This window comes from Puma concolor, chromosome B2 (assembly GCF_028749965.1).
Source record: "Puma concolor isolate L17-30 chromosome B2, mPumCon1.1.hap2, whole genome shotgun sequence".
Classification (NCBI taxonomy): Eukaryota; Metazoa; Chordata; class Mammalia; order Carnivora; family Felidae; genus Puma; species Puma concolor.
Genome location: NC_141671.1, coordinates 80,113,721 through 80,137,767, shown reverse-complemented (window position 1 = coordinate 80,137,767; position 24,047 = coordinate 80,113,721). Strand labels below are relative to the sequence as shown.

The window sequence follows — 24,047 nt, the reverse complement described above, 5'->3', positions numbered from 1 at the left end:
GCTTTCTTAATTTTGTAGTTATTTCTTATAGTCCCTTTCTTTGCTATACAATGATTGGCTTGCTTGTTGTAGTCGCTATATAGCATCTTCAATTCCCTTTTCCCTCTTCTACTTGATTCTTCTAATTGGTTTGGGCTGGGAAATAAGATCCCAAACATGATTGACTTTTCTATAAAGTAAGAGTAAATGGTTCCTGAGTAAGGATAGAGGTAATTGACTGTACCTACTTGAGAAAAGCATGCAAATTTTAAAATAATGACTTCATAAAAACTTATTTTGATTGCCCAAAGACTATGCTGTGGTTTCTTTGAAAGTCCCTCAGGATGAGTGAATCATGGCTTATTTCCTGGACTGCGTTGTTCTTCATAGAGCACTATACAATTAGAAATGAGCCTCTGATGGAGAAGAGGTTAAAGCTAACATAAGAGAATTTGCAGTTGCGTTTTAACCACAGGATTTTGGATGTTGATCCTGAAAATCTCTAGGAAGAGTGAAACAGATACTTATTTGGCTTGAGTATTTTACAGTTAATCATGCCTTGGAGCTGGGGACTAGTCTAGGTGACCTCTTGAAATCACTCACAGATATATGGTTTTGATTAATCTATGACTATCCAATCAACTCAAAATAATGACCACATCCAAAACAATGAAACCAAAGTAAAATTAGCCATATCATATCTACAATGGAAAATATGTTTTCTAATATGTATTCCAAATACGGTTCTTAGAAGAGGTTCTGGCCAGCCTGCAAAACCTTATGTGGGAGGAATTACAATGTCTATTCTTTACTACTGCACTCATTTACACAATGATTAAACTTTTTTTTTTTTTTTTTGCTGTAGGCACTGCCCGTTCTGAATATAGATTCGAAGTGACTCCTAAATTAGAATTGCTATTCCTAAAGCTGAGCATATGATTACTCAAACTCAGCATGTAGAGTCAGCAAACACCTCTCCACACCTTACATATTTGCATTTATCTTTAACAACAGAAAAATTGTTTGAAAATGATTTATGGTATAAAAAGGATCTTCAGGCTCAGGATGATGATATTTTATGTCATCCAGCTATGTCTACTTTTACTGGCTTTAGTCAAAGAATGACTCATCAGAATCAGATCCTGGAGAATATTTTGGGAGGTGCTAGAAAAGTCTAATACCAAGCAGAGACCAGCATCTTGGTAAAACACTTTTTCTTCAGAGGCTTCTGAGATTGTACAAATGTGGAAATACTTTCTAGATTGTCACAAAGCTATCCTAAAAATTTCAAGCCTTTGAAATTTGTTATAGGCCTTTTAGTCACAACAAGAGCAATTTTGGTCTCTGTAGGTCACTGGAGCCATTAGCTGTACTATATATTTAGATTCATGTGACCTGATTCAACTTATTAATGTTTTAAATATAGTTTTCTTTTCCTCTTGATCAACAAAATACATATGCACTTCTAAACTATGTTAAGACTTATGGGCTTTCATGTATTGTTTTTCTTTTTAATTTTAGCCTTAAAAAGTTTGTTTTTTTCTTCAACAGCTTTTTTTCTGCCCTGAAGGGGTTGCTATTTTAGTGAATATCTATCTTAAAAGACAAGGATAATGTGGGCTATTGGGAGGACAGGGTGATTAAAAAATGTTTATTTAAGAAACATTCAGTAATGGTGCACCTGGGTGGCTCACTAGGTTAAAGGTCCGACTTCAGCTCAGGTCATGATCTTCTGACCTGAGTTCAAGCCCCACGTTGGGTTCTGTGCTGACAGGTTGCAGCCTGGAGCCTGCTTTGGATTCTGTTGTCTCTCTCTCCACCCCTCTCTGCTCATGCTCCGTTTCTCTCCCTCTCTCTCAAAAAGAAGCAAACATTAAAAAAAAAAAAAATAGAAGCATTCAATAAGTAGCTGTTGAAGTGTGCAAGTTACTATGCTATTGGCAAGGAACTAATACAGTGGTAGGAGAAGCAGGTTCATGAACAGAGAGTTATATTGTAATGTGGTAAGAGTAATGATGAAGAGCTGCAGATGGGTATCTGTCTCTTTGTGAAGCTATAAAACTAATTCAGCCTTTAAATGTTGGGGGGGGGAGACTTACTATAGGAGTTAATGCCTTGGTTGAGTCTTAAAGAATAAGTAGTCAGGCAAAAAGTATGGAGCAGAGAGCCTGAGCAAAGACACAGAAGTGAGTAGGAAAGACTTCCCCTTGTTCCTCTTAGTTTCTGAACAGGCTCCTTAGTCATTGGTATTAGGGGAGGCTGCCCCAGCCTTTCACGGTTTAATAATAACAGAGAGCCCTTTGCAGATATGCTGTGCAGTGTTGATTTCATGGGCAGCTATTAGTACTAAAATGTCAAGTTTACCAGATATCCCATATTACCTTTCCATAAAACTCTTTCCTTATTTTCCAGGCAGTGTGTGATAATGCAAATGATAACCACAACCCCCCTCTATTATAGCCCTCCTAGGGCTGTCATAACAAAGTACCACAGACTGGATGGCTTAAACAGCAGAAATGTATTATCTCAGTTCAGGAGGCTAGAATTGAGGTCAAGGTATCTGTGGTGTTGGTTCCTTCTCTGGACTGTGAGAAAGAATCTGTTACATGTCTTTATCCTAGCTTCTGGTGATTTCCTGGCCATCTTTGGCTTTCCTTGGTTTGTAGATGCATCTTCAGGTTCACATCATGTTGCCTGTTTCCAAATTTCCCCTTTTTATTAGGGTACCTGTTATATTGCATTAAGGGCAAGCCCTACTCCAGTGTGGCCTCATCTTAATTAGTTATATCTGAAATGACCCTCTTTCCAAATAAGGACACACTGGAAGATACCTGGGGTTAAGACTTCAACATATGAATTTTGAAGAGATGTGATTTAACTCCTAACAGTCCCTTTTCAATGTAAGGTCTATAATTTAAGGTAAAATCTTAATTTCAGAAAATATTTACCAGGAATATAAATGCTTTTGCTATTTTCTTCCCATGGCTTAATCTATCCTTTTTCTACTTATTTACATAAAATATGTGTTCTGTTAATTTCATCATATCATAGGTTTTATGTTTCATGGCATTTAGAATTTAGCAAAAATTTACCTATACATTTTCGGTGTCAGAGTTAAGCTGTTGTTTCATTAAATGTGACCTTTTTCAAAAGATATTTCCCAAGCAGTATATCTTAAAATTAGTGCAGCTTAGTTGTTGACACAATGTGATCAGGACGGCTAATCTTTAAGGTGTTGAACAATTCAATAAAACAAGAATATATTAAACTAATGTCAAAATGCTGTAAGTAATAATAGACAAATGGTACAAAATAGCTTTTAGTTACTAAATGACAGTAATAAATAAGCATTGGAAGCCAGTTTTTGATAGCCATGATCATTTGATAATATGGCATTTACATAAATAACTTGTTTCCTTTTGGACTGGTGATAGCTTCCCTAGGCAAAAGACTGGTGACAGTTTTTTACATTATGAATGCCCTATTTGATTCTTATTTTAGGTACCTGAATAACAGTACAACTTTTACAAAAAGTTGTTTTCTTTGCTTATGAAATGGGTTCATTATCTACTTCCTAGACATTTCATTAGGTTTTTTGATTTCTTACAGTTCACAAGTTCTAGTACAATATTCAACAGATAATAGTTTCTGGTATCGCTTGCTTTTTATCCAAAGCGAAACAATTTGGTCTTTCAAATCTATTTATTTACAGGTAAAGCTGGTTTTGCAGAATTTAATAAATGGATATATGCAGCTACCTGGGAAGGCAAAGCATCCAGTTCAATCAAGGATCCTGTAATATGATACTATTACTGTTGTTGTCCCTTGCTGTCCTAAATAGATTCCATAATATTATTTCCTAGCCTCTCATTATGACAGGTTTTGGTTTTGGCACTCTTACTACAGAAATTAATCTGTCTGGAAGCTGGGTTGGCTAAGTTTTCTATTTCCCGTTTGTTAAATCATTGTAGGGATGGTATCAGAACAACTATGTCCTGAACTATAAAGATCTTTTAAGCCTGTTCCGCACCAGTTGGCTTTCCTCTCTCCCAGTCTCTCACACAGTCTTTTCTTTTTTTCCTCTTTTGCTTAGTTCCTTTTACACTCAGGCTGCGTAGGGGATTTAAATTCCAACCCGGAACTCAGAATGGCGCGCCTTGACTGACGGGAGTCGTAGTTTTCGTGACTCCTCCGTAATCGCTTTTCACGCCTATTCCCTTCCACAGTGAAAAACTACAACTCCTAGAACGCACCTGCGGGGGTGTCCACCCCCTATGCGCACGCGCCCTGAGGCCGCAGAATTTGAATCGGCGGCGTTGTTATTGACGCCATATTGGGGCCGGCGGCGGGTGGAATAGTCGTACAGTGGAGGGGGAAGCGGCTGGACGTGTTTGCTGGAGCTCCTGCCGCTGCCGCCACCTCCTAATCCCTCCACATCGACTGCCGCTCTCAAGCTTCTGACTTAACTCGGGCGTATTTGTAGTCGCGTTCCAGCCTCATACCTCACCGGGCTGTTATCGACTGCTGAAGGGAGCCGGTCTCAGCGCAGGAGCGCCTCGGGCGCGGCGCAAAGCTCGAGCGGACGGCGGGGGCGGCCAGAGCCTCTCCCGGGGGAGCTGCGCCTGAGGAGGCGGAAGAGCCCCCCTGACGCGGCTGTCGTGAGCGGCCGCCACCGCCCCTCCCGCTCTCGCCCGGGCCGGCCGGGCCACTGCCCCTGCCGCGGAGGCAGCGGCGGTCGCGGCTCTTATCTCCTCACCGGCGCTCCGGCACTCGTCTTTCTGCTCTTGAGCTCGTCGGCTAGGCTCTCCTCGAGTCCCGCGCTCCCCCCACTTCCCTCGCCCTCCCCTCCCGTCACCCTTCCCCGACCCCACCCGAGCCCGGCCCTCGGCTGCCCCGGCCATGGCGTGTGGAGCCACTCTGAAAAGGACTCTGGATTTCGACCCGCTGCTGAGCCCGGCGTCCCCGAAGCGGAGGCGATGTGCGCCATTGTCGGCGCCCACCTCGGCTGCTGCTTCTCCGTCGTCGGCAGCCGCGACCGCTGCCGCCTCCTTTTCGGCTGCCGCCGCCTCGCCGCAGAAGTATCTCCGAATGGAGCCGTCCCCCTTTGGCGACGTCTCTTCCCGTCTCACCACAGGTGGGACTCGGCTCCGCGGCCGCCGGGGTGGGCGAGAGAACTGGGGTCCCGGGACGCGGAACGCGGCCCCAGGGGTGGGGGTGCCGGACTGGTGCTCGTTCTTAGCAAAGTAGTAGACACCTTTCTTTTAGTTAGGTCCTCCAGCCTTGGCGACACAATAGAAATGGCCTGATGTCAAGGGGGTGGGGGAGTCGGGAGGTGGGGAGGCAAGGCCGTTCCTTGCCGGGTATTGTGGGGAAGAGGAAGATCTTTTCTTTGGGCTGAATGACTGGAATTGAGTGTTTCCGTAGTCTGGAGAGCCCCAGCGGAAATGATCAGAGAGGGCGATATTATTCATAAATTTAGGCGAGAGAGGGTCACATTTCACCCGAATCTCGATGTCTGTCTCCCTGAATCGATTGGTTGCAGCTATTAACTGTGGGACTGGGTGGTTTGAGGCGAGGAGGCAGCCCCTCCTCCAGTTCAGACATGGCTGATTTTAGTACCGAGGGGATGGGGGGTGGGGATGGATGTCACTGGGGCGAGATCTAGGCCTGTCATTAATCACCCACAAGAACGCCACTTTGGCTGAGTCAAGACCTGTTTCCCTAGCAGGGTCAACAACAAAGAAAATGCTCTTCCCGAGTACTGTAATATGATCGTACTATACGTCTAAATCCTGAGAAACTTGAACTTTTAATGAAAAGCGAATTGTATTGAAAATTGAGGCTGAGGAGTTGCTTCTAGTTGGAGGTGCTTTATTTCTGCTCAGCAAAGTATGGTGGGGGAGAACAGCCTAGGCCTTGAGAATAATAAAATCAACCCAAGATTTCAAGGGACTTGAGTGTTTTTGCTTTTCATCTTGAAACATTTCCTGAAAGTGACTATGGGGAAATGCCTTTTGGCTGCTTTATACTGCATGTGTATAGTCAGTTTTTTTTTCTGTACTTTAAAAATCCTTGTGTGCCCCTGGCACAGTCCTAGGATAGGCTTTTGTGAACTGGTGGTGTAATCTGTTTTCTTTGAGTGTATAGCATGCAAAGGTTTCATATTTGAGCTTTTGCTAATAATATCTGCACACAAAGCCTTTTCATAGTTTTAAGTGTTTTGTTCTTGGCTTTTAAAAAACTTGTAGGCAGTATATATACCTCTGTATTTGGTAACTTCCATTTTGAATTGTTTTGGTCAAGTCAAGTTTTTCAATATCCTTCCTCAAATGCCTAGGCTGCCATTTTTGCTATTAAATATTTGATCTAACTTAAGGATATACTCTTTTAGAGTTGCAGTGAGTTTTCAGAGGCATTCTCGGATAATTTATTTAGCAGCTATACCTAAATAGTCTTGTATGTAAAGGCATTCATTGATTAGTGTTAGGTTTTGCATTAAAAAAGAAACCATCAGTGTTAAGAATGAGCTTCTGGTGATTAACATTATTTTTAGAGTTTGTCTTTTTAATCAAATGGTATCATTGAAAATTGAAATGATACCTAGGAATCTGTACTTAACAAATAAGGCCACTTAAAAATAGCCCTGGCTAACCAGCCATAAATTTCAGTGGAGCTGGTGAATTAATACAGTGTTAGGTTTGGGAGTTAAACTGTATCTCAGTCCTGCAATAGTTCTGAGCATATGTGGTAAACTGGCCAGAACTATATTTATTTGTCTTCACTTTAAAGGGAACTTAGGAAGAATTGTGATCCTTTACAAATCTGTCATTTCATTGCATTGGTTAATGCAGTTGGTTCCACATTATCTCAAATTTCAATTGAATGGACTATAATAGAAAATTACTGGATTTAGTGAAATTGTTTAAGCCCGATGATTCAAATACATATTTTCCAAAATATGCCTGTCTTCTGTTCTTCCAGGTGTTTTTGACATCTGATCAAACAGATGGCAGTTTGATCATGTCCTGAACTCTTAAAAATCACACCCTAATTGATAATTTTGAGTCTGCTAAAAGTTGATTTAGCCTTTTCAACTTAAAAAAAGGTTGATTTCAGAAAAGCAGTTGAAATTGGTAAAGTGTTATATTGCTAAAATCTACTTTTTTTTTACTGTAATTTTGGATGACATTCTGCATGTAATTTAATTTGGCTTTGTTTTTAGATGGCCACCTTTTGCGGGCTCCTGTATGGTTTTTGTAATGTTGTCATAATGGGAGCTGCAGTGTTGTGCAGGTATCAAAGAGTTTCTCAGTTTTCATGTCCCCAAACTTGCAAATAATTTTCCCAAGCACTTAATTTTTAGATTCTTGTTTTAACATTGGTGATTCTCAAACTTTACAAGAGTGAATATCTGTATATCCTTAGCTGAAATAAGTAGCTAGGGTTGGAAATGGAAAGTGACTTACCAAGTTGAGAGTGATTGGAACTCTGTGGAAACTTTATATTCCTTTCATTTCTGTGAGTTCAAATATAATTTAAACAACTTGGAACTAGAGTATTGAAGTGAATTTTTTTTAGAGCGTGCATATAAATATAATTCAGCGTTTTATCATCATTCTTTTCTGGATACTTATATAGTGTGTTTTGATGTGTAGTTGAAATCATGTTGTGGCTTTACTAGTAGTTTCAGGAACTTGAACATCTTGTTTTAAACCCTGGTTTATTTTAGTCACCCCAGGAAGGTGATTCCAAAGTTTGACTTGATGACTATTATTTAAATCTTTATTTTTCAAACTGTTGCAGCTTAATGCCAGGAAAAAGGAAAGGGCTGGCAAAAAAAAAAGTTTTACTGGAACACAGCCAGGCTTTTTTTTTCTTCTTAAAGTATGGTCCATTGCAGGCTACAACGGCAGAGCTAGTATTTGTGAAAGAGATTGTATTTTCCCAAAGCTCAAGTATTTACTGCCTGATCCTTTACAGAAGAAGTGTGTCCACTCCCTGCTCTGTTAGCAGTGGAGTTTATAATGCTCAGGATGTGAAAAAGGGAAAAGTTAATGATAGGGAAGGGGGCTGGAGGGATCGACTGGGAAAATGAAGACCTCTACTGGTTGCATCAATACTCTCACCCTGATAAATTAGTTGAAAACAGATTTCAGAGTGTTGTGCATCTTCATTAGTTTTTGAAATATTTTAATATTATCTCTTAGTCAAAGATTGTCACAACATTCCCAAGAACAAAATTATTTTAATAAAACTGAAATATCCTGTACCATTACAAGTGACTATCAGTCAAATCAAACACATTGTGTTTCATAATTGTGTACTGAAATGAATGGTTTGGTGAAGAGATCCTTCTATGGATGTCAACTATTTGGGAATTTGCTAGACACTTTTATTATACACATTGTTTAGGTCTTGTTACCATTGCTCTAGTCTTAGGAATTGAGTTGGATGAAGAGTTAAATTCCTTTGTAAGAATTCATTGTATTTGCTGGAAACTTGCCATTAAAAATGGAAATTGCAGCTTGTGAATGGGGAAGGGTTTACAGGAACTTAGATTGTTCAGTAGACATTGATGCATGCCTACAAACGGAGACACCAGCTGGTTTAAATGAAGTATAAACGGTTCTAGGCAAACAAATGAGATGTCTGTTGCAGGAGGCAGCATTTCACTTCAGATGTCATTTGTATTGAGCCAGAAGTGTTTTTAATATTTTGTGGTTATTTAGACAGCTGTTAAGTTGCTTCTAGTTTCTCAGTGGATTTGGCAAATAGATGGTTTTTAATGGTCTTTGTACTTCAAATTTTAAACCTGATATTTTACTTAGGACTGTGTATGCAGCTGCCGTTATTTCATATTTCTATGGATTATGCATTTAAGAATCTTGTTAAGTTTTTGGCCTTTAAAAGCAAGAGCATAGCAGTATTCATTACTGAGCTTTTTTTTCTTTAAATAGAAAAATAAAGCCTAACTTGAACACAGAAACAATAAGGTAAACATGGCTAGGTTGGAGAGAGGTTAGCCCTTCTTTAGGTATAGATGCTACCAGTTACCATGATTGGCACAGACACATAATCCGAGAGGTAAAGGAGAATAATAAATTTCTTCAGTTTTTGAATGGCTTTATAGGGAAAAAAAAGACACTGTGTATGTACTCAGGTAGATCTTTTCCTGAGTGTTTGATGGACCCAGGTGAGAGAGAGAAAGAGAAAGATAGAGCGTGTGCTGGGGAGGGGCAGACAGAAAGGGAGAGATCATTCCAAGCAGGCTCCATGCTGTCTTGGTGCTGGAACTTCATGAACCATGAGATCATGCCTGAGCCGAAATCAAGAGTCAGGCGCTTAACCGACTGAACTACCCAGGCGCCCCGAAAATTAGTTCTGTTTTGAAAGGTTGTAAATTAAGAGATTAAGTGGAAGTGCCCTGCTTTGCATATTTTTTCTATTTGAAAATAAACTTTTGATTCTCTTTCCACTTAAAAGAGGAATGCACAATAATAACATGGATTAGGTTTGGAGCACCTCTTGGATAGGTGCTCATGAAACTAGATAATGGTGTTGGGGTGTTGGTCTTTTAAGTACCTATAACTAATTAACAAGCAAGTTGTGGTCCCTGCAGTCTTTGCATTAACTCTGTGCGAGTACTGTTGACTCACACATCATTCTCTAAGCACATGTGAAACCACAGTGAATTACTTGCCTTTTGAAAAGACTAAAAAGTGTGAAGGGTGGAATACTTGTTTGCTTAAATGAACCAGTCTGGCCTCTGCAGATGGTGAAGAGGTCTTGAACAAATGAATTTATTAGTTCAAGAGGGTCATCTTTAATTTTATTGCTGAGTGTTGGGATTCTAGAATTCCGCTTACCAGTGTTTCTCAGCTTTCTGAACACATCTGGGAAATGTGATCTATCAGCAGCAGTCTTGTAGCAAAGACTGTTAACAGTAATTGCCCCCCCTGGATTTTGAGAGGATACAGTGGGTTATAGTTTGAAAGTAATCCCAAAGGTATTATCTGCCATACCTTCCTTCTTAATGTCTTACCACAAAGTTTTAAGATATTTATCAGATTTATTTGTTGAGTTAATCCAGCTTGGCATTTCCCAAGGTTCTTAGAGATGCTAAGTTAAAAAAAAAAAAAAAGTAATTTCAGTTCTACCCTTCATTCTGTACCAGTTTTTCTTTTTACACTGTTTTATAACAATATAGCCACAATTGTTAAAACATGTTTTGAAAAAAGATTGTGACTCAAACAAATGAGTAGTAATAAGTATAGCAATTAGTTTAAGACTGAACAATACTTTTATTGAGGCATTTGAAGTATACTTCTCAGTATTCCCTCATTTTTCTGGACAATGATGATAAACATAGGATTTTATCATTTTCAGAGATCTCATTTGAAGAAACACATTTTTAGAGTTTGTACATTTTTAGGAGAAAATACTTTGTAATACGAAATTTCTGGTCTTTTATTTCTAAAGGAATTAAGTGATTTACATTATAACAAGTTTCTCACCTGATGAAGCTTTATTGAATAGGGAGGGAATCCTTGCAGGTAAATTAAAACTGTATGTCACATTGTCAGTTTTGGTATTTATTTTGGGCCTTTCGATTAAAATTTTGCAGTATGCCAGACTGTGTAATCTTCCTTGTGATGGTAGACTTTTTTTTGGGTGGTGGTAGTGGTTTTTAACCTTCCAGCATTAGAAAAACAGCTCATAATCTGCTTATAGTTTGTCTTGGGGGTTATAACTTGCTTTCATCCTCCCTTTAAAAGTTATAAGTCATTAGTTTTTGTTACAGATGTCATAGGTAGAGCATCCTGAAATGGACTAGTGCTTTGCAACATTTTGATTGTAGTAAAATTGTCATCTTCCCATTAATACATTTTTGGGGGGTTGACTTAATTTTTAGTTTCTAGGTTCGATTCATGTATCTGGTTTTTCTCAACATTGTTAAAATCTAAATATTTACTCCAGAAGTCACTTGTTCAAGCTTTTATGTACCTCATTTGAGTTCCAGGTACTGTGCTGGTTAGGCAAAGATAAAGAGTCTCTCAAGGGAATAGAGCTACCACTGTGGGTACTTTATTAGCTAGCTAAACTTGAATAAAAACACTGTAATGTTTATACTTTCAGTATTACCATATTTTTTAAACTATTTTTTATTTTTTATTTTCGAGAGTGTGCACTTGTGAGTGCGGGGGTGGGAGGGGAGAATCCCAAGCAGGCTTTACACTGTTCAGGCTCTATGCTGTTAGCGCAGAGCCCAACATGGGGCTTGAACCGCAAATCATGAGATCATGACCTGAGCTGAAATCAAGAGTTGGATGCTTAACCGACTGAGTCACCCAGGCACCCCATGTTTTATTTCTTTATACACACACACACACACACACACACACATATATTTACATAAATGTATATTGTTGAATTGATCTAGCAATTAAAGAATAGAATGTAGAGTGGAATTTGAAAGATTAGAGAAAGCCAGTTTTTTCATGCATTATTGTCCTTGAACTTTGCCTTTTAATTGTTATGGAGCATTGCCTTGTTCTGTTACCAAAATGTAATTCTCAGGAAGAAAAACTTCTTAGTTTTAGGTTGCTGTGACAGAACAGAGGAACTTGATGCTCACTAACAACCATCCATGGCTTAAAGTGAAATGGTGCACTATCAGAGGCTGGCACTGTAATCAGTCCTTGTATGTATGACAATGCTGACCTACCAATTTAGAATAATTCCTCCCTTATAAAACATCAGTAAAACATTCTGGTTAGATATAGAGGACTGTCCTCTATAGATTAGAGATGTAGAAGTATCCCTTATATAAATATCTAAATGTAATATGGAAGATTTATATGTATTTATATATATTTATTTATATACATTATTTATGTGTATATATTATATATATATTTATATATATATATATATATATAATATATATATATACATATATATTTGTTATAACCAGTTTCAGAGCTCTGGGTAGATGAGAATTATACACTGTTTGGTTACTATCTTCCTAACAACAGAGTTTGAGGTTTCAGGGCATGATACATAGTAGTAATTCCTCTATTCTGACATCCTATTTTTTAAAAAAAAAATTAGCTTTCCTTCTTGTGATTTATTGTAACTTTAGTTACTTGTGGAATACGGGCTAGGTATTGTAGTAATACAGTACTGGGAAGGGCAGCAGAGGTTGACCTTAAGCCCTGAGGTCAGGCTTGGCCCTGACTTGTTCCAGCTGTGTGACCTTTCAGAAGACATTGAAGCAAAGCCACATTTTCTTCATCTATAAAATAATGCACACGATTATAGTAATATCTGACTTCCTAGGGTGGGTTGTGAGGATTAGGAGCATTTCCTGTCCCTAAGTGCTGGAGATAGTTACAGTGGAGCAACCTCAAATGGGACTTTATTCACTGTCCAGTAGTCCTGCCATTTCGGTGAATGACCTTGCCTTCAACTTCACAGATAAAATAGAAGCCATCTAATGGCATTTCCTTCATTTTTCCCAGTACCAATACTACCAGTAGTTGTGCTGTCTTGTTTTCCTTTGAGTATTACCAACGAAGTTTGAGATAATTAAGGCACTTTACACAATGGGGGAAGGATCCACTTCTCCAAAGGAACCTTATCTTCAGGATTATTTTTCTCTTTCAACTGGACCTTTGCTTTGGCTTTAAATATTGTCAAGACTCCCATTATAAAGCAATAAATAAAACATCCTCATTTTCCTCCAGCAGTCATCCAGATTTCTTACTTCAAAACCAAATTCAGAGAGCTTTCAAATAAGTCTGTTTGCTTCTATTTCTTCACTTCTTAGGTGTGTGTACCTCAAATAGTTCTTGTCAAGTCAACAGTGATTTCCATGGCATGTAATCAGTCCTCATCTTATTTGACTCTTCTTACGGCATTTATACTGCTCTGCCACTCACTTCTTTTTGAAACATTTTTTTCCCTTCTGTGATAACACTTCCCTTCTGGCTGTTCTTTTTGTCTTCATCCAGCTATTAAACTTAGGAGTTCCTTAGTTCTAGGTTCAGCTGCAGTCCTCTCTAATAGCTCCCTAAGCAGTCAGTCACATGCATAGTCCTGACTTGACTTTTCACTTACAGATGAAGCTCTAATTTAGATCTTTAGTTTAGATCATTCCTCTCTGTTCTGGTGTTGGTGAATTTGGACCTTTTATCAGATATTCCCCAAGAAGTCAGGATTTTTGTTGAAGTCTGTTGATTTTTAAATATTCACAGCTACTATACAAAATATAAATGGGATAAACAAAAGATGTCTGTGGACTTCCAGTCACTGTCTTCTGGTATGAAAGGTAGTCTTAATTGCTTTTTAAAACAGTGTGTAATAGGGGCGCCTGGGTGGCGCAGTCGGTTAAGCGTCCGACTTCAGCCAGGTCACGATCTCGCGGTCCGGGAGTTCGAGCCCCGCGTCAGGCCCTGGGCTGATGGCTCAGAGCCTGGAGCCTGTTTCCGATTCTGTGTCTCCCTCTCTCTCTGCCCCTCCCCCGTTCATGCTCTGTCTCTCTCTATCCCAAAAATAAATAAACGTTGAAAAAAAAATTAAAAAAAAATAAAACAGTGTGTAATAGAAAAGTAAATGCATTTGTTCACCTTCAGTCCCATAACATGAATTTCATATTTTAAGAATGGTGTTAGGAAAAATGAATCAGTATATGTAAACATTATGTAATGAGTCTAAGTTTAATTTGATTTACAGTCAAGTTTAAATTGGTTTACAGAATATTTTCCTGCCAGGGAAGTGCATGTCTAATATTGAATTGCAGAAGCCATGGAAGTTAGGGTGGCAAAATGAATTTAGATCACCTTAAATATTTTTGTAATTGAAGTAAGTCTGCTGTTACTGCTTTCCTTCTCCTCTCCATTTTCCAGAATGTCCAGTAATAAATAAACTAACCACTTTATTTCTTAACTGCCATAGTAGGGGAGTTATTATTTCAAGCAGGGGATAGAAACATAAATGCCCATAGTTCCAGGCAAGTAATATAAATGAGTGAAGTAAAACTTCATGGGAATTTGTGAATTCCAGCCTTGCTACTGATCTGTGGAATCACCTGGAAACACAAGAGATGTGCAGAATCTCAGGCTCCATCCCTCAGGGTCTACATTTTATTTTTTTTTAATTATTTTTTTTTTCAACGTTTTTTATTTTATTTTTGGGACAGAGAGAAACAGAGCATGAACGGGGGAGGGGCAGAGAGAGAGGGAGATACAGCATCGGAAACAGGCTCCAAGCTCCGAGCCATCAGCCCAGAGCCTGACGCGGGGCTCGAACTCACGGACCGCGAGATCGTGACCTGGCTGAAGTCGGACGCTTAACCGACTGCGCCACCCAGGCGCCCCCAGGGTCTACATTTTAACAAACTCCCCAGGTGATATGTGTGTCCATTAAAGTTTTAGAAGCACTTGAGAATTTCTGCCCCAAAAGGTAGCAACCACTCTTAAGGTGAATTTTGCCACATAGTTTAGTTTTCCACTTAACAGTAGCCAGAAATCTGACTTTTAATTAAAGTAATGAACTTTAAATATTGGGCATAAATTCACACTTTTTAAAAAGAAACTATTCAGGGGCGCCTAGGTGGCTCAGTCGATTGAGCATCCAACTCTTGATTTCAGCTCAGGTTGTTGATCACAGGGTGGTGGAATCCAGCTAAGCCCTGTCAGGTTCCGCCCTGAGCATAGAGCCTGCATAGGATTCTCCCTGTCTCTCTCCCTCCCTCTGACCCTTTCCCTGCTCTCATGTGTGCTCCTTCTCTCTCAACATTTTTAAATTTAAAAAATTTTAAAAATAATAAACTATCTAGGCCAGACATGTTTTGGGCTCAGTTTAGCTTGTGAATCATCAGTTTGCAATCTGTGGTTTCTAGGTAAGCTATTGCTTGGTGTGGGTGTGTGTGTGTGTGTGTGTGTGTGTGTGTGTGTGTGTGTGTGTGTGTGTGTGTGTGTGTGTGTGTGTGTGTGTGTGTGGGTGTGTGGTGGGTGCTTTAATAAATTGTTGTAGGAGATGGATTTGTTCTTCAACTTGATCGTGGTGCCCTAGAGTCCTCCTCAAGGAGTCCACTCTAGATCTTCCCTTGTTTTCATGTCTGTAGTTAACTGAAATAGAAGCTGACCTTTTTGCCATGGCATTAAATGTTTTTGTAGCATGTGTTTTGGATTTTGGATGGTTCAGCTTCCCCTTTCTCTTTCCTATTTACTGCTTTTTTTTGGTTTTCCTAGATTATAAACTGTCTGGGAAGATACTTGTAAAGAGCTAACCAACAACAACATAGTTATATCCTTTAGAGTCTAGTGTAATATAAGAGAAGTATGAACCTTATTGGATATCAGGGAGGAACCACCTGCTGATTGAGCGTTGTTGGACTCCTTGCATTAATGACTCCCATTGTGCAGTTAATTTGTAAAATTTATACTTAGACCTGAAGGGTTTTAACAAGTTGAGTCACTTCAAATAAGTAATCATTGGCTATTACAGTACCAGTGAAATAACATAATTTGATTTGTAGTGATTATGCCTTTTCTTCCTCTTGTAGGATATAAATGAATGCTTCTTGTACAGTAAAATATTATATATATTATAAACTTAGAATCTTAGCCAGTTGCTTTTAAAGTACTGTAGATAATACCCTAATGTTTGTATAATTGTGTGCAGCTATATTATGCTTATTAGGATTCATGTTAATCGAAATAGAAGTTAAAACTCCAGATATAATTTAACAATCTTGTGTTAAAATTTGGTTCCGTGTCCCTTTGACGTAGTAATTTTAAAGTGAATTAAAAATGGCATCAACTCATTCTTTTCAGTTAGATAGCTCTTGTCTGAGTAAGAACATTGAGCTTAAGATTCCTTCAAGGAGAACATAAGAACTGTTTTAGTTTCTGGGCAAATATCCTGGGAAAGTAATTTATTTATTAAAATGGACCTCCATTACAACTCTTAATTGTGTATGTTTTAATTTATAAAGGAGATGGCAATGTCTAGTATGTAGTTGAGTGCTCTAGATTTGGTTTGTTATTTTATTTGGAAACAGTTCCTTATTTTTAGGTCTTATCAGCTACTGCAGGTTTTCTGTACTTAATTTGTGTTCCTGCCTAAAACTAACAAGCTTTCAAGATTTGTTTTATTTTTTTATTTTTATTTTTATAATTTTTTTTTTATTAACGTTTATTTATTTTTGAGACAGAGAGAGACAGAGCATGAACGGGGGAGGGTCAGAGAGAGAGGGAGACACAGAATCGGAAGCAGGCTCCAGGCTCTGAGCCATCAGCCCAGAGCCCGACGCGGGGCTCTAACTCCCGGACCGCGAGATCGTGACCTGGCTGAAGTCGGACGCTTAACTGACTGAGCCACCCAGGCGCCCCAAGATTTGTTTTATTTTTAATCCCATTATTTATCTGTCTAGATGAAATTTCACTTTATTTTTTCAAAGATACTCCAAAGAGAAACTGGCATGGAAGGTGGTACAAAAAAGGTCTTATACACCTAAACCTAAAACTTAATGAGACCTGTTAATGTTTGATTTAGTAATTACGTCAGTAGGAAAATGGCAAGTCTATGCAGGTCTGGAGCAAAAGTTTCACATGTCACAGATCTTTAGACATCTTATGGACTATACTCTATCTAGAAAGACATTTGTAGTTGCTTCTAATTCTATATTCCTCCCTTTGCTCTCCGTTCCATCTTGTTGCTGTTTCTCTTATCCTTTTTAACTTATTTTTTAATCCCTACAACCACTTTCTTCTGTTTATATTGCTGACTGTATTGTGTCCAGGCTTTCTTAAGTAATCAGTGGCAACTAAGAGTAATAAAACAGTTTGGGAGCAGGCTTAATGTTGCCACAAGCCAGGCTTTTTCTTTTTAACATTTATCCAGTTGTTCTCTGTTTTCTTTTTTTTTAATATTCCTTTGGAATATTAATCATTGATAATCTCCCACCTGTTAAGGAGGAGAATTTTACTGGCAATTTTTTTTTTTTAATTTTTTTTTTCAACCTTTATTTATTTTTGGGACAGAGAGTCAGAGCATGAACGGGGGAGGGGCAGAGAGAGAGGGAGACACAGAATTGGAAACAGGCTCCAGGCTCTGAGCCATCAGCCCAGAGCCTGACGCGGGGCTCGAACTCCCGGATCGCGAGATCGTGACCTGGCTGAAGTCGGACGCTTAACCGACTGCGCCACCCAGGCGCCCCTTTACTGGCAATTTTAATGTCATTTACTAGATATGGGAATGAAAATGCCATTAATCACAGAATTTGCTAATACTTTGACTTTCACTTATACATAGTGCAGTGGAAGCCTTAGTATTTTGTGGTAAAAGAGTAATGTAGTTTTTAGGATTTTTGAAAAGGGATATAACCATTTTGTGGTGTAGTTTGTTATGAAGATAAGTGTATTTTGCTCTAGGTGATTTGCTGCAAATTCAGTCGATGCTTCCATAAGCCAGATATGAAGCCTGCATTAAAATTGGAATGTTCAACTGATAATGTTAGAAGTTTCATTTCACTTTTCCTTATGTACCATAAATTGGGTTGGCAACATGATGTTAGATGTTACATGAACTTGGGATAAAATGGCACTTGCCAGTTTGATTAGAGATGGCTAGATTTAAGTAGTTTAAGTAGACCTAGGAACTTTATCGATGTGTGGAAGACCTTTATCCAACTGGTGTGGAAGCAACTTCAGTCGGCCAGGTACCTAGGTTGAGCTTAGAATGTGTTGTGGAAATTGAATCTGGGTAAATTTCTTGAGTTAACAGCTTTAAAACTGTATGCCTATCTGAACTGAGGTAAATGAGTTTGAGGCTTACAGTTAGCTGAGATCTTGGTCAAGTTAAATTGGCCATAACATTTAACACTGCCATAACATTGTTGATTACATGTTACCAGTATTAGAGCATTTATGAGCACAGTGAGGCTTAGATGACACAGTTGCATTATATTCGACATAAAGAAAAGCACTGTAGGCTTTTTTTCTTCAGTTCTTTAACTGCCAGTATCAAGTGTTGGCAAAGATGTTGGCAAAGGAACACCCTCATACATTGCTGGTGGGAGTGTAAGATGGTATTGTGGAAAATGGTTTGGCAGCTTCTTACAAAGTAAAGCCATGCACTTATCATATAATCAGGCCATCCTGTTCCTCTTCTAGGTTATTTATCCATGAGAAATGAAAATTTTTACACCTGTAGCCTTGTACTTGAATATAATAGCCTTAGTCATAATAGCCCCAAATTGGAAGCAATCTAACTATCCATTAAAAGGAGACTGGATAAGGTGTGTGTGTACAGATACACACCATGGAGTACTAATTAATAAAAAGGGCTTAATTATTTATGAATCTCAAAAGCATTTTGCTGAGTGAGAGAAGTCAGACACAAAAATCTACACTTTCTATGATTCCATTTATATGAAATTTTCAAAACGGCAAAAAAATTTCAAATAGTGAAAGTAGATGAATATTGTGGTAATGAAGGTGAAGGTGGTGAACAGGAGCGTGAGAGAACTTTTTGGAGTGATAAAGTTCTTCATTATGATTGTGGTGGTTCCAAGACCTGTTTGTTTCATTTGCATATGTTAGAAGTCATCAAAATGTACATTTAAATTGGTGAATTCATTTTGTAAATTATACCTTAAAATTCTTTAGCTTGTTCTGTTTCTTAAGTATTAGATGGTATGGAGGTTTACAAAGCTAAATTTTAAGAAGTTTTACTGTATCTTAATCCCAGGCTAGATCTATATAGCCTAATGAACAAATTTGAGTTTGTTACTATTATTTTGATACATCTTAGTTGTGCTCTGATTTTGTGAAGAAGCAAAAGGAAGACTATGATCTTGAGAACAGTTGTGGTAATCAAAAAATAAGTCACACAAAAGATGTTGTGGACAAGTTACTCTTGTAACTTGTACATTTGAAATCTTTGGTTGTGAATAAACTTTAGGATGCTTTAAATGGCACTTTTTATCAGAATGGTGGTAGCTTTGATCAGAAAGTGATAAATGAGGGAGGCTTGATGTCCATCAGAGACCAAAACATCATTACTTTGAACACTTTTTAGAATATTGCTACTAAAGAGTTCTGTTATTAAAAAAAATAATAATAAAGCTATCTGTTTGTCCTGGTTGGTATAGGAAGTTGCAGTAGTTTTGTTGGACCCCTCTATGAATCTTAGGAAACCCATTTCTATCAAGGTGCTTATTAACTGTTTAGTAGATAGCCATTTTATTTCACACTGGTAAATGCATTTTTAAATTACAGACTATTTCAAATAAATGGAAAAGGGCTGAAAATGACCATGTTTAATATAGACAAATGTTAAGATTCTGAAAAATGTTACAGATAAAGTACCTCTTAATACAGCCGTCCTAAAGTTAAATCATTCCAATGTGTGATTCTATACTTAAGCTGCACATTCATGTATATGTAACAGATTTGTTTACACCACAAAATTTACATAAATGGAATCTTCTTCACTGGATATGTCTTTCTGCAGCTTTTTTTTCCCCGTTAAAATAATGAAAGTGGCAGAATCTAAAATGTTTAAGGAGAAAAAATAAAATAAGCGACTGATTAATGTCCGCTCAGGGTCTTCTCTCTCAAAAGCCCTAAAAGTTCTTACTAGAGAAACAACATAACGCCAGGAAAGAGGAGAATTAAATACATACCTGAGAAAACCACCAGTATTAATTTTTTTTAAAAAGATTGTTCTCATGTAAATCTTTAGCCTTCAATCAACTTTTCAGTTCATTTTTAAATTAACACATCATTGTAGACTTGATTGCTAAAGTTACATTCTGATATATTTATAAATCATTTTAATGCCTAATTGCCATCTTTTGTTTAATTTTGTTTTGGATTGGGATTAACAAATTTAGGGTGTGGCTTTTCACATGGATAATCTATCTAGGAGCTATGATGATTGTGAGAAAGTGTTTTGAGGGAAATGGAAACCTCAGGGAAATATTTTCTAGAGAGGCTATTTTGAATTAGAAATCTTTATAAAATGAACCATACTGGCATAAAGGATAAGCTTGATAGGATTTTACCTGTTTGGGTGGTTGTGGTTGAAGATAATGGTACGCTGGTATGGTGGTTTACTATTGAGTACCTGTTCTGTACCAATCACATTACATGGGCTTTTACCCCCAACACTTTTTGCTGTTAATGTTATAATATTCTTAGGTTCTGTTGAGCTTAATATTAATGGCCATGACCATTTAGGATTTTTTTTTTTTTAGTTTTCTCCTTCATTCTATCATTTTGTCAATTCTCACTGGGGTGTGCTTGTATATACATAGTGCTCCCCACTTCTAATTATTTATGGTCTTGGAAAAGCCTGCTTAATAGTTCTGTTGTGATGAATAAGGTGGCCTTTGAATTTGGGATTTTTAAGAGTCTGAGTAAACTAAAGTGAACTAAAAGTTCATAAGATGCCCTTATCTTTACATTGAATGAAAAACTTTTATCTTTTGATAATTGGTGCTCAGAAGAAATCGTATTGTAGAATAGCTAAATTCCAGGTGGTGTGTATGTGCTGTTTCTGAATAAGTTGCCCCTATTAATGCTTAAATGAATTCCTCCAGAACATCAGTCTTCTGGATATTACTTGAAGAGAATATTTTCAGTAGATTGGTTGTACCAAGTAATTGTTGAAAACCCAAGCGTTTTTTTTTTTTTTTTTTTAACTTCATGGTTTTTATCTGGTCATTTTTCTTCTCTAGAACAAATTCTGTACAACATAAAACAAGAGTATAAACGCATGCAGAAGAGAAGACATTTAGAAACTAGTTTTCAACAGACAGATCCATGTTGTACTTCAGAGGCACAACCACATGCATTTCTCCTCAGTGGACCAGCTTCACCAGGTAATAATAAACTTAAAGTGAAAGGAAATGTTATTTAGTATGGTGACTCAAGCTTGTCTTTTCTCGCCTTTGATTTAAAAAAAGAAATTTATACAAGTAATGTGTGATCTCTTAAAACATGGTACAAAGTAAGTACTTGCTCCCTGGATTCCCACTACCCAGAGACAACCACCTTGATATAATATCCCCTAAGTGGACTTTCCCATAAGTGATGTGATTTGTAGCCTTTGTTAAGAAAAAATAAATAAATAACATACCATGTATCTCTCTGTTAAGTATAGATGTACCTTGGCCACAGTTTAATACTTTGCCATTTTATGGATTTCCCATAATTTAACCATTAATGAAGATAATTAGACTGAATTTGGTATTATAGTACTTAAAAAATTTCCATGTACATATACCCTATCAGGGTAGATTCCCAAAGGTGGAAGGTGGCTCTTAATGTTTAGTAAAGTTCTCAGCAAAATAGTTTTTCTTGTGATGGTAGTTGCCTTCCTTCTCTTCCCTACCAGCAGGGATAAGAAAACCTGGCAGAATAAAAGAAAACATTCAGGGGCTCAGTAGGTAGTGCATTCAACCCCTGACCTCAGGGTTGTAAGTTCAAGCCCCATGGGCTTGGGGGATAGTTTCCTTTAAAAAAAAAAAAAAAAATCAAAGTCTATAAAATAGTCAAATAAAAATAGATTAGGAAACAAAATTGTTCAAAACTAAATTCCACAGTGCTCCTGCCAGTTGGGTGTGGAGTGCCAGTGTGTGAGTGAAATGTTGTAAGGGGAGGTTAAGGGTAGAGACTAGACTTAAATCAGCAGGAACCAAGTTCATCATCATTCATTTAGTCAATTTACCTAGAAGATCAATTAAGTGGCAGCCTCAACTAAAAACTAGGAATTTGAAAGTAAAGATAGCCCTTCATGGTTACGGATTAAAGCTGGCATACTTTAATCTTGTGATAGACACAGCTCTAACAATCACAGCTCTAACGAGGATAATTAGTTAACTGGTCCTAACCATGCAGTTTACAGAAAAGCAAGTGAAACGAGGAATTGGGAGTACTAGAGACAGACATACAGAGCAGGACAAACAACTGATAGGAAATCTGTGTATTTGAGGGTGTATAAAATACTTGCAGCACTTTAATGCCTAGATGGGTAGTAGTCAAAGCCTGTGTTTTAAACAGAAGTATTTTCCAGGAATCAGTGAAGTTCCGATAAGAATTAAAAATCTTTTCATATACCAAATAATTTAACATTTGAGTGCTATTTTCAATACTTGCAGCAGTCTCTTCACGATGGCTCTAAATCATGTGCTTTTGTTCATGTTATACATAGGGACTTCATCTGCAACGTCCTCGCCATTAAAAAAAGAACAGCCCTTATTCACTCTACGGCAGGTTGGGATGATCTGTGAACGTTTGTTGAAAGAACGTGAAGAGAAAGTTCGAGAAGAGTATGAAGAAATATTGAACACAAAACTTGCAGGTATGCAATGAGCTTACTTTAGATCTCCCAGAAACTCAACTGTAAGAAATGTATTATTTCCCATGTATCCTTCACGTCAATTAACTTACCCTGTGTATCCACTGGTTACAGTATTTTCTAAGAACCAGAGAATTTCAGTTCAGGAAAGGAAGTGAACCTTCCTGTAGCTCATGGCCTTCCTTAGTGACCTCAAGAAATAGTATTAAGTTAGCCATGTAGATCAGCAGTAGTATCAATGGGAACTAGATTTTTTTGGTTTTCCTGTGCTGAAAACTTGATTTCGGCTGTTTACCTGACTTTGGTTTTGGATTTTTAGACTACATCTTTCGTGATAACTTTTCCACTATTGTGTATGGTAACTTAATCAGGATTTCCCTGATTTTTTTAAGCCACAGATTTTACTAGGTGTTGATAGTATAAGCTTTTTTATTTTGAAGTTGTTAAATCAAGGTGCTAATATAGGCAAGAAAATTTGCTTAGTTATGTGACATCTTTTTCTGTGACATCTGATTAGGTTACAGGTGGATGCTTTGGGATATATTTTGTTAAGCTTCTGTTTTCCTGTTTCCCCTCATTGCAGTAAACTGCCATTCAAAGATCACTTACTAAACTTTCAGAGCAGAGCAAGATCTTTTTATTTCAAGCCCTTTATTTTTAATAGGTTAAGAAATAAGCTTCCCAGCCTATACATAAAAGTCACTTAATTTGGACTGAAATGTAGGTTTCCTGACCAAACTCTGTATTCTTTCCATTTGATAACATTATTATTATTACTGAAGTCATGTGTCTGATTCAAAGGGCCAACTTAGAATTGTTTCACTATACATACTGGATTTTTCAGTTTATCTGGCTCTAATAGTACATCTTGCAAGTCGTGTAATTTATATGTATCTTTATTTATAGAACAATATGATGCATTTGTGAAGTTTACGCATGATCAAATAATGCGACGATATGGAGAACAGCCTGCTAGTTGTAAGTATTTCATCTTTGAACTAAAAACAAGATAATTTCTTAAGACATTTATTACAATTATCTACATTCTCAAGAAGAGAATTTAACAAAATCATGGAGCAAAAAAGGCTGGAGGAAACAGGCAAAACTTTATTAAGGCTTACTTGTTGGTTATTTAAATACCTAGGACGATGTTGGGGATGAAGATCTGGAATGTCTTTGAATTTTGACCTGGACTTTGCACTAATTTTCCTTTTCCTCCCCTTTTAGATGTTTCATGAATCACGTTTTCTGCATTTGTGGGCTGCCTTGTTCCTTGTTGAGTTGTTGCAAGAGGTCCTAATTATGACATGCAGCAATGCCAATACCCCCCTGTGAATACAGGTTATTTCAAGCTTTCGTCAGTGGCAACCACTCTTAGGCAGCAACTGGTTTCGGATATTTCCCTGATGTCAGTACCATCTGGATGTGGACCTTTGCTACCTGTATTAATGCCAGTGGCCTCATTTGCTGTATCATTACAATTTGGCTTCTTATATTAATATGTTTGAAAAGGATTAAAGCTGGTATTCTAAGAACATGCCCTTCACTGGTTGTGTAAATAAAACTGTAGAATGACACTTCAGATGAAGTTAGTGTGATTTTAATTGTGCACTACAACCAAGCTGTAACCAGTTATTAATAATCTAGAATGTAATCCCAGGACATTATTATTGAAGGAGGGAGGGCATTTCTGTATT

At 37.8% G+C, this 24,047-nt stretch overlaps 3 protein-coding genes across 3 annotated transcripts in view; 1 reads left to right on the top strand and 2 right to left on the bottom strand.

The window, feature by feature from the left end:
• Positions 1–1,600: 1,600 nt before the first annotated feature.
• LOC147581073 (uncharacterized) lies at positions 1,601–4,880 on the bottom strand. The gene is made up of 2 exons (XM_086707396.1): positions 3,738–4,880; positions 1,601–1,832 (listed from the first exon to the last, which is right to left on the bottom strand). The coding sequence occupies exon 1, from the start codon at positions 4,878–4,880 to the stop codon at positions 4,494–4,496; it is 387 nt and encodes a 128-aa protein (XP_086563522.1). The 3' UTR covers positions 1,601–1,832; positions 3,738–4,493.
• On the top strand, positions 4,879–23,932 carry AKIRIN2 (akirin 2). The gene is made up of 5 exons (XM_025925183.2): positions 4,879–5,113; positions 20,729–20,872; positions 22,204–22,353; positions 23,257–23,328; positions 23,578–23,932. The coding sequence occupies exons 1-5, from the start codon at positions 4,879–4,881 to the stop codon at positions 23,586–23,588; spliced, it is 612 nt and encodes a 203-aa protein (XP_025780968.1). The 3' UTR covers positions 23,589–23,932.
• The window catches only part of ORC3 (origin recognition complex subunit 3), a 72,881-nt gene continuing 68,125 nt past the window's right edge, over positions 19,292–24,047 (bottom strand). The window contains exon 19 of the mRNA XM_086707390.1: positions 19,292–19,538. Coding sequence (XP_086563516.1) covers positions 19,515–19,538 — 24 coding nt within the window. The 3' untranslated portion in view covers positions 19,292–19,514. The remainder of the gene's footprint in view (positions 19,539–24,047) is intronic.

Excerpts from the sequence above, each read along its gene's own strand:
- LOC147581073 (XM_086707396.1), bottom strand. The coding sequence starts at position 4,880 with ATGGCCGGGGCAGCCGAGGGCCGGGCTCGGGTGGGGTCGGGGAAGGGT.
- AKIRIN2 (XM_025925183.2), top strand. The coding sequence starts at position 4,879 with ATGGCGTGTGGAGCCACTCTGAAAAGGACTCTGGATTTCGACCCGCTG. Across the intron at positions 5,114-20,728 it reads CTCTTCCCGTCTCACCACAG|AACAAATTCTGTACAACATA; the intron begins GTGGGACTCGGC and ends TTTCTTCTCTAG. Across the intron at positions 22,354-23,256 it reads ATTGAACACAAAACTTGCAG|AACAATATGATGCATTTGTG; the intron begins GTATGCAATGAG and ends CTTTATTTATAG.